We start from the raw sequence: 9160 nt of genomic DNA, 5'->3' as shown, positions 1-9160 counted from the left end.
GCCTGCAGGTGCCGACACCACCCGTGACCGCCTGCAGGTGCCGACACGCCCGCTCAGGTGACTGCTCGCCCAGCTACACGAACTGCTGCACATCACGTGACACGGTTTTAATGCTTTTCGCTACTACTGCTCAAGTTGTGTCCACGCGAGCCTCCGGACCCGTACTCTATAAAAGTACTTGTAACGTCAGGAGGCGGACATGCGCCCTTCGTGATGTAATGCTAGCAGGATGCTAGCTCCTTAGCTTTATTACTGTACCTTTGATTAACCTGAAACCCGAGCTGGGCAACGCAGACATCGGAGCAGCGGGCAAGTGTGACATGTCGCCTAAACTTGGGCTCGTCTCGTGTCCTCTGGACGGTGAGCGGACAGCGACAGGTAGCGAGGTCAAACTGCGTTAGCTTCTCCCAACTCTGCCCGGCTCTGAGGCTGCGCAGCGGCCAGAGAGTGCAGGCGAGCAAGATGTTTACCCGCACAGCACTTCCGGCTCTGAGGCTGCGCAGCGGCCAGAGAGTGCAGGCGAGCAAGATGTTTACCCGCACAGCACTTCCGGCTCTGCTTTACCGCCGTTCAAGACCAGACAAAACAAGACCATTTCTTATACTTTGTCTCATTAAGAGATTTGCAAATTGCCATGGAATATTAAATACGTATTACAGTATTTAAAAGTGAAATACTGTAACTGCCTGATTTAAGATTAATCGGAAGTTCGAAGTGTTCTAATAAAATAGTTTTAATTAAAAGAACTTTATCTTGTTCGGTTGTGGGCGCTTTGGCTTGTCTCATGTTCTGAGAGAAATTCATTCAAGCTGTGTGTGTGCGTGCGTGTGCGTGCGTGCGTGCGTGTGTGTGTGTGTGTGTGTTCAAGCTTCATTGAAGTCATACACTTGAAGTTCACTACATGTTTTATTTCTACAGGTTAGTCTCACTGTGTCATGAGACTCATTGACAAGATTACCTGTTTGAGACAAACACAGATGAGGTACAGACAATAATAATCATTCAACCTTTATTTATACAGGTAAATCCCATTGAGCCTCGAGGACTCATTTACAAGAGAGACCTGATTTAACAAAGAAAGATGACAACAATGGACAACAAGACAACAATAAACAGTTATAAAAAGCATACTACAGTTTTTTTTTTTTTTTTTTTAACAAATAGGATGGCTAAAAGGAAAATGTAACAAAACAAAAAACAGCTAGATTCCAAGACAAATGTAGAAAACTAAAAACAGGAACATGTCTGCATTGGACCCTGCCAGGAGTCCAACAGATTCTTAAAGACACTTAGAGAGGTCAAAGGTCGAGAGCTTCAGATCTTTTTGTAAGATATTCCAGGAAACAGGAGCGGAATAGGAGAAGGCCCTTTTGTCTAGTTCAGTCCTTATTGAGGGAACACTGCAGGTAATAATGTCCTGAGAGTGCACGCTGTAGCTGCACTCACACAGAGACATGTAGGAGGAGATGTATGAAGGCAGCAGACCAAGAAGTGATTTAAAGATGAAAATGTACCAGTGAGAGAGTCTGTGTGAAGTTAATGATGTCCAGTTAACCAGTGAATACTGGGTGCAGTGGTGGGTACGATAATCACAGCCAGTTATGAATCTTAGTGCACCATGATAGACAGCATCCAATATCTGCAGCATCCAACATCTGCAGCATCCAACATCTGCAGCATCCAACATCTGCAGGGTTCTTGTAGGAGCGTTCATGTAAATAATGTCACCGTAATCAATGGAGGGAAGGAAAGTCATAGATACAAGGTGTTTCCTAACATTCAGAGTTAGACAGGATCTGTTTCTGAAAAAGAAACCCAGTTTAACTTTCTGTTTCTTTATCAAGTTTTCCACGTGGAGCTTAAAAGAGAGATGTGAGTCGACCAAGATACCCAAATATTTATAGGAATCAACAAACTCAATAGAGACACCATTTGAGGATAAAATCGGAGGAAGAACTGCTGGGACCAACTTCCTATTTGAAAAAAGCATCCCTTTGGTTTTTTCGGCATTTAGGACAAGTTTAGACAATAAAAGCATATAAAATGAAAAGTAAATAAAAAATGATATAAAAATGAAACAAAGAAAATTATATTCAAAATAAATGCTACTATAGGTCTAGTTTAATGTTTTGGAGTGTGCGTGTCATGCTTTGATACAAATTAGTTAATAAAGTATATTTAAGATACATTAAATATACTTATATTAAAAAAAATATATATATATATGATATATATGCTATATATATGATATATATATATGCTATATATATATATATATATATATATGATATGTATATATATATATATATTTGTATATATATATATACATATATATATATATATATATACAAATATATATATATACAAATATATAAATAAATATATATATATATATATATTTGTATATATTTGTATACATATATACATACTCAAGATTCAAGGTTCTTTGTCATTCGCATCACATGTGGTACAAGAGGTTTAATGAAATTGTGTATTCAGTGTCCCAGTTACAACCAATAATGTAATCTATAAAAAATATAACGGTATACAAGGATCTAAGGTATATGCTAAACAGTTATAATAAGGTGTATTCAACAGTATCCTGAACATGAATGTGTAGGTATGAATACAGCAGCATAAAGTTAAGAAATCAGCTGTATAATTCACCACTCGCTCCCCATGAGATCGGATGCTTCCCTCCCTCCCTCTCCGCTTTGCTGCTCTGTCTGTCTGTGAAACTGCTTCTGAGACTCTGAGACTCTCTTGCATTTCTTCTGAACCATAATTATGGACTTGTTCTGACCAGTTGGTCCCTCAACTCAATTTACAACATTTCTTCAAGAGAAGACAGGCTTTAGGTGAGCCGATTTACCCTGTTGGCACGTACGCAGCTGGATATCTCATCGACTGGAAAACTTGATGATGTGTCTATCTCTGCTGCCATCTGTGGATTTTAAGGACGCACATTTAATTGGATTTACTATAACTGGTTCTTGCTTTTTGGATTCAGCTGGTCCTGGTTTTTATCAACAATCAAGGAAGTCGTCAGCAGCAAATTTGGACCCGATCACGCTACTTGCCTTTATGATGGCTTGGTTCGTGTTCTGGAGTACCCAGACTCAAATGCTTTGGGCTGAATGGCTCAGATCTCAGACACGTTTTCATCGGTGTAGCCATGTTAATTTGGACATTTCGGAACAGAGTAGATCGACACAGACTGAAGGTAGATGTCATTAAGTTCTGCCTGTCCCCAAAACATCTGTGTGTTTATCTAAATTTTGGTCGCCTTGGTGTCCTTGAAGGTCATCTTATCTAAAGTCGTCTGGAGAAAATGTGATCTGATGCTCACCACCCCCTCCCTGAGGAATTTCCAACTGATAAGCAGATGAAACCAGCTGAATAAACATTGTGTCATCATTTCAGGACTCTTGGATTCTCAGGGGTTATTCTTGGCCATTCCTCGACATCCCTCGAGAATGTTTATGGATCTCACCGGAGGACATTGACTGATTACAGTGACCTCGAGAGCATCTATAAGCGTTGTTGACCGCTCTCGTCTCTGATGCAGAATGTCTACGTGAATATGTGCTTGTTTGTGTGAAGTGTTTTTTCAATATTAGGGGTTTTTCTCAGCCAAGAAAAAAGTCTGATAGGAATATTTTTTGCCTCCAACTCCTACATGTGTCCAGTTAACCAGTTTTTGTCTGTCCAAACAGGTCTCACTTGTAAATGAGTCTTGGAGGCTCAATGTGATTTATCTGTTTAAATAAAGGTTGAATGAATAATTATCAGCACAGATAAAAGTGTCAAATCTCCAATAAAAGCAGCATTGCAGATCGTTACAAGAGATCCTTCCTGCCCACAGCCATCAGCATCTAGAACAACTCTTTAATGAAACCAGGATGAGTTACAACATTTAATTTACCTCTGGGAATAATAAAGTAGTTTTGAATTTTAATTGGTGATTATTCTGGTTATAGATTCATGAGTCTAACAGCCTCAGGGTAGAAGCTGTTCCTCAGTCTAGTGGTTCTACACTTAATGCTCCTCAACCTCCTTCCTGAGGGGAGCGGGGCAACAAGTGTGTGTGCTGGGTGAGTGTGGTCCTTCATGATGCAGGTGGCCCTCTTCCTGCATCTGGAGGTGTAGATGTCTGTGATGGTGGAGACTGACTCCAACATCTTCTGTGCAGCCTTCACCACTCTCTGCAAAGCTTTTCTTTCTGCAGCTGTGCAGCCTCCATGCCACACGTTGATGGTGGAGCACAGGATGCTCTCCACTGCACACCTGTAGAAGGAGGTGAGGACTGAGCTTCCCAGACCAGCTCGTCTCAGCCGTCTGAGGAAGTAGAGTCTCTGATGAGCTTTCTTGATCAGGCTGGTGGTGTTGTTGCTCCAGTTGAGGTTGTTGTTCAGGTGTACACCCAAGTACTTGTAGCTGGAGACCACTTCCACTGCAGATCCAATGTGTTTTTAATGTGGGTCATGACCAGTCTTTCAAAGCATTTAGCAACGATCAGGGTGAGGGCGACTGACCAATAGTCATTCAGACCAGTCACTGCAGAGCTCTTAGAACTGGGAGGATGGTGGCGGTCTTCAGACAGGTGGGAGCAGTAGCCTGGGTGAAGGAGTGAAAGATATTCATGCAATATGATGTAATGTTCATAGCACCCCCAGAGGTCGACAAAACCACCTTACTGACGTCTGCCATGACCAGTTCTCATCTTAATGTAAAACACAGAGGGGTAAAGTGTCCTAATTTTAAATATCACTGGGCCACTCAATTAAGGACCATCATGTTCTATTTTGCAGTTAAAGACAATCCACACTGGGTAGAAATGAAGTCTCGCAACTAAAAAATGAGCTCTTCCTCCATTTATATACTCTTTGACACAGCAAAAAAAATTACAGAAACAAATCATAAATCCAATTCTGAAAAACCTGATTAAAGTCTGACAAAAAATGTTAAAACATATCTGAAGGAGCCAAACGGTTTGTCACAGTTTGGTCCAGTATGGGGTAACCAGCAGTTTACTACTGGGATGTTCAAGCATCGTTAGGATTAAAACGTTTTGGTGACCTTTACCCATCAAATTCAGATTTACGTTCGTATGAAGGGCATGACTTCATATTTGTATAATGTGCCGATCTCTAACTCACCAGAGAACTCGAGTTAAACTCTTATGAACTGGAATGTGGACCCATCATCCACCATCAGAGAACAGGACTGTGAAAGGGCCTGCTCAAAAACCCAGTGTCCATAAACAGCCGTCTTAAAGTACTACAATTTAAATGGCTAATGCGTGTGCATGTTACAGCTGTACATTCAAATAAATACATCATCTCAGATGTTTGTGTAAAGTGCAACTCTACTTTAAAACACTGCATGTGGGAATGCAGACGAATAAACAGTTTGGAATGAGGAGAGATTATTGAAGATTCTCTCAAAGCAGATTACACTAGATCCTAAATTGTTCCCATTAGCCGTATATTCTGAAAAGCATAATTTTAGTAAAACAATGCATTTTTACAGATACAAGTGTGTGTAGTTGTGGCTTGGAAGAATGTCACCAGACCTAGTGGCACCCAGTGGTTAAAGCAGATGTCGTCTGATTTGCCTCTGGAAATAAAAGAATAATTAGGAAATCCCAACATCTGAGAAGATTTGGGCTCTTTTTATTAATTTTATTAAAGACTTAATATGAGAGGGCTGGCTGGAACCTGCGGGGCGACATGACGTGTGCAAGTGTCCTCAGTCGGTTTGATAATGCTCAGTCCCCGGTTGTTCATGAGCTCTGAAAATTTAAAAATATATATATATTTTTTTTTTGGGGGGGGGGGGGGGGGGATTAAACTTTTTTTTATTTCTCCTTCAATTGGAATTAGTTGAAGCCCCAAAATTGGGCTTATATATTTATGTTACTGTCAAAGAAGCTTGTGCATGATACAAGACTCTTCAGTGAAAAATGTCAATTAAAAATATATTTTGGTAAAAAACAGTTTCTCAAACTGATTTGTAAATCTCCCGTTACTAATTTCAGATCAACTAGAATCCCTTTTGACTGAATGGACATTTATGTGCAAACTGCTGGTCGGGGCCGTGCTGGCCTCAACGTTGCTTCAACGTGATGGTTTGCAGCTTCCACATCCTGAGGACTAAACAACACGGTCGCTTCACCGAGGCGTGTTGGAGCACGTGCTCGTGTACGTCCTGCAGGACGCGAGCGCAGCCTGGTGTAGCATGCAGGTATAAACGGGTGAACCAAACTGTCAAATGTCTGTACACCGATGTCACGAGGACGACGTGATGTCTTTGAAAAAGGCTGGAGAATGAGTCGACGCAGGAGACCAAGGTTTTTATTACACAGTTTAATCAACACACAAAGCTCAACGAGCCTCTCAGTAATTCAATATACAGAGGTGTGCAAGAAGAGTGGCTTCTCCTTGCACCCAGACCCCAAGCCAGTCCCATAGCCTTTTCAGATGTTAGCCGCTAATTTGACAATAGCAAAAGGAAAAAGGAGGGGGGGGGGGGGGGGGAAAAAAACAGAACAAAATAAAAACGAAGCAACCTAAAGAATCATGGGTGGGACATAAAAACAGGTTCAACTGACGAAGATGAATTGCTTAAATAGCTGGTCCAGAACCTCCACTTTGAAAATAAAGAAAAGGTGGTGGTGGTGGTGTTACAGCTGTGTGTGTGTGTGTGTGTGTGTGTGTGTGGGGGGGGGGGGGGGGGGTCCACGTGGGTGAATAGGTAAAAGAAGTTGGGTGCAGGAATGAGAAGCATGAGGTGTGTGAATAAATTCAAGTCCTTTAGTAGAATCCAACAAGCACAAACAGCAGCCATGTGCGTTTCTTCTGACATGTGACAGCTCGCAGTGACTCAGGAGTTTTCTTGACAAAATACAGAGGGCCCTCTGACCCGCGGGTCAAAACTGCTTTCTTCAATCGTCACCTCTACATGGAAATCATTAGAACAAAACGAGTGCAGTGTAAAAACCCCTCCATCCTTTTGTCCTGCTTCCCCTAGAAACAATGGGAAAAAAAAGGTCCCCTCAAAGATTTTTGCTGGGGGGGGTTATTTTCATAATGATGGGTGAGGATGAACCAAAACAAATACGGTGAGTTGGTGAGAGCCCAGCCTGCTCGGATGTCACAAAGAGACCAACACGAGCAAAAGTGAGGTCGTTGGATCAGGGAGAAACTGTTTATAACTTTAAGTTGACAATATGTACACCGGAGGACGAGCTGGGGGGAGTAGACAAAACGGGAGAGGAGGGGAGGTGGGGCGGAGGGAGTTTTACAGGTACTCTGGAGAAAGGGAGGCGTGGCTCAAAGAAAGCGCTCCAATGGAAACCAACAGGATCCTGTTTTAACTTCTCATTTGTTTGAATGGTTTGTGTTTTTACATCTGAATCTCTCCTGGCCGTACGTCGGAGAGCTGCTTGGCCGTGTTTCTCCCCCACCAACTACATTGCGTACTTTTGTGTCCATTCCCGAGCTATTTTGTTGTACCTGTGAAGAGAAAAAATAAAGAGATGAGTCTAGAGCGGACCCAAACATGTTCCACGTCAGCGCTGAATAAGAAGTCTGAGGAGACGGAAACAACCAGCTCAGGTGCAAAACAGCGTTCTGCTGACGAGGGCTCTGCAACCTGCGGCTCTAGAGCCACATTTAGGCCCTCTGCAGTGGCCCCCTCAGGCTCTCAGTGAAACTCGTGGTTACAGCAACAACACATTTAACAGTTTTCTCTCCTGTTCCTTTGTAAATATGAGAATACTAGTACTACAAGGAGTAAAACATACTTTAACTTTATTTCTTTAAAGTAGGATACTAAATTAATATCCTGCTCAATAATCCAGCTGAAAAATCTAAAAAGTGAAGTCTGGTCCAGAGACTAAATTAATCTTTCTGCAATAATCCATCAATCACAGGCCTGCACAGTTCCATGTTTTAATAAGAAAAATCAGTAAAATGTAATAAAGTAGGGGTGCACCGACTGTAGTTTTGTGGCTGATCACAGATCTGTAACAAGCCGGACCTGCTGATACTGGTTCAGTTTTATAATCGACACTGGCAGGAGTCATCAGGTCACAGTGCACCTTCAATCTTCCATCTGATTTGACTGAAAAACAGACCCTTGAACAATCCTAGAAACATTACAAACTGGTTTTAACTGGTCATGAGGTGGAGCTCTGAAATATAAATGAGGTTCAGACAACTGTTGTTAAAACTAAAGAAAAAACAAACAAAAAGGTCAAATCAGTTTCTCATGCAAGTACCGGCCGATGTCCCAACATTAAGGAAATCAGGGCTGGTTCATCGGTGCACCCCTGCTATATTGTAGTGATCACGTTTAGCAGGCTTCGTGTCCACACATTTCATTTGGGGACCCCTGTCCTTCAGGACGTGACAAAGGAACAAGAGCTCTCGGTCTGTGCAACTAAACATTCAGTCCTTCTGCTAAAACTTGGGCATATGCACGTTTTTACCTATTGACGTGATCAGGTGATGGAACGAGCCACAGATGTGCAACATGAGACCGTGTATATCATGTGACACACTGCATGTCCTAGTGGTGGAACGTACACATGAGTGTACCGTACCGTTGCAGTTATTTTTTCACTCATTAAATTTTATTAACGACAGATTATGAGCCGCGGAACTGAAGTTCCAGAGCGTGTTTCAGCACGGTGCTATTATCTTGCAGCACGCGCAGCATTAGCAGCCTAGCTTCTCGTTGTGGTCTCCTGTTTGGGAACATTGTGTGTTTCTGTGTTTCTTGTTAAAAGACAAGTGAACAAATCCAAAGCTGAGTGTCCTCGTTGTTTCACAGAGACTGGATCTGCAGCAGCAACACGTCCAACTTGTTAACACCCTGAAACGACATCACCTGAACGTGAACGTAGTGGAGCTTGCTTAGAAATGGCTTCCTCTTTGCAGGTAAGTATCTATCCATCCAAAGTATCCATCAATGTAAAGTATCCATCCATCTAAAGTATCCATCCATCTAAAGTATCCATCAATGTAAAGTATCCATCTATCTAAAGTATCCACCAATGTAAAGTATCCACCAATGTAAAGTATCCATCCATCTAAAGTATCCACCAATGTAAAGTATCCACCAATGTAAAGTATCCATCCATCTAAAGTATCCA

At 41.9% G+C, this 9160-nt stretch overlaps 2 protein-coding genes across 2 annotated transcripts in view; both read right to left on the bottom strand.

Annotated features, from left to right (window-relative positions):
* zgc:110843 (uncharacterized protein LOC541492 homolog) overlaps positions 1-495 on the bottom strand; it is a 1486-nt gene extending 991 nt beyond the window's left edge. Inside the window, exon 1 of the mRNA XM_037675434.1 lies at positions 259-495. Within this exon, the coding sequence (XP_037531362.1) occupies positions 259-322 (64 nt within the window). The 5' untranslated portion in view covers positions 323-495. The remainder of the gene's footprint in view (positions 1-258) is intronic.
* Positions 496-6716: 6221 nt separating this feature from the next.
* The window catches only part of ube2d2 (ubiquitin-conjugating enzyme E2D 2 (UBC4/5 homolog, yeast)), a 31639-nt gene continuing 29195 nt past the window's right edge, over positions 6717-9160 (bottom strand). The window contains exon 7 of the mRNA XM_037675433.1: positions 6717-7517. Coding sequence (XP_037531361.1) covers positions 7472-7517 — 46 coding nt within the window. The 3' untranslated portion in view covers positions 6717-7471. The remainder of the gene's footprint in view (positions 7518-9160) is intronic.

The sequence above is a fragment of the Nematolebias whitei genome, chromosome 4 (genome assembly GCF_014905685.2).
Source record: "Nematolebias whitei isolate Nwh7 chromosome 4, NemWhi1, whole genome shotgun sequence".
NCBI classification, from domain to species: Eukaryota; Metazoa; Chordata; class Actinopteri; order Cyprinodontiformes; family Rivulidae; genus Nematolebias; species Nematolebias whitei.
This window is presented reverse-complemented; position numbering and strand designations above follow the sequence as displayed.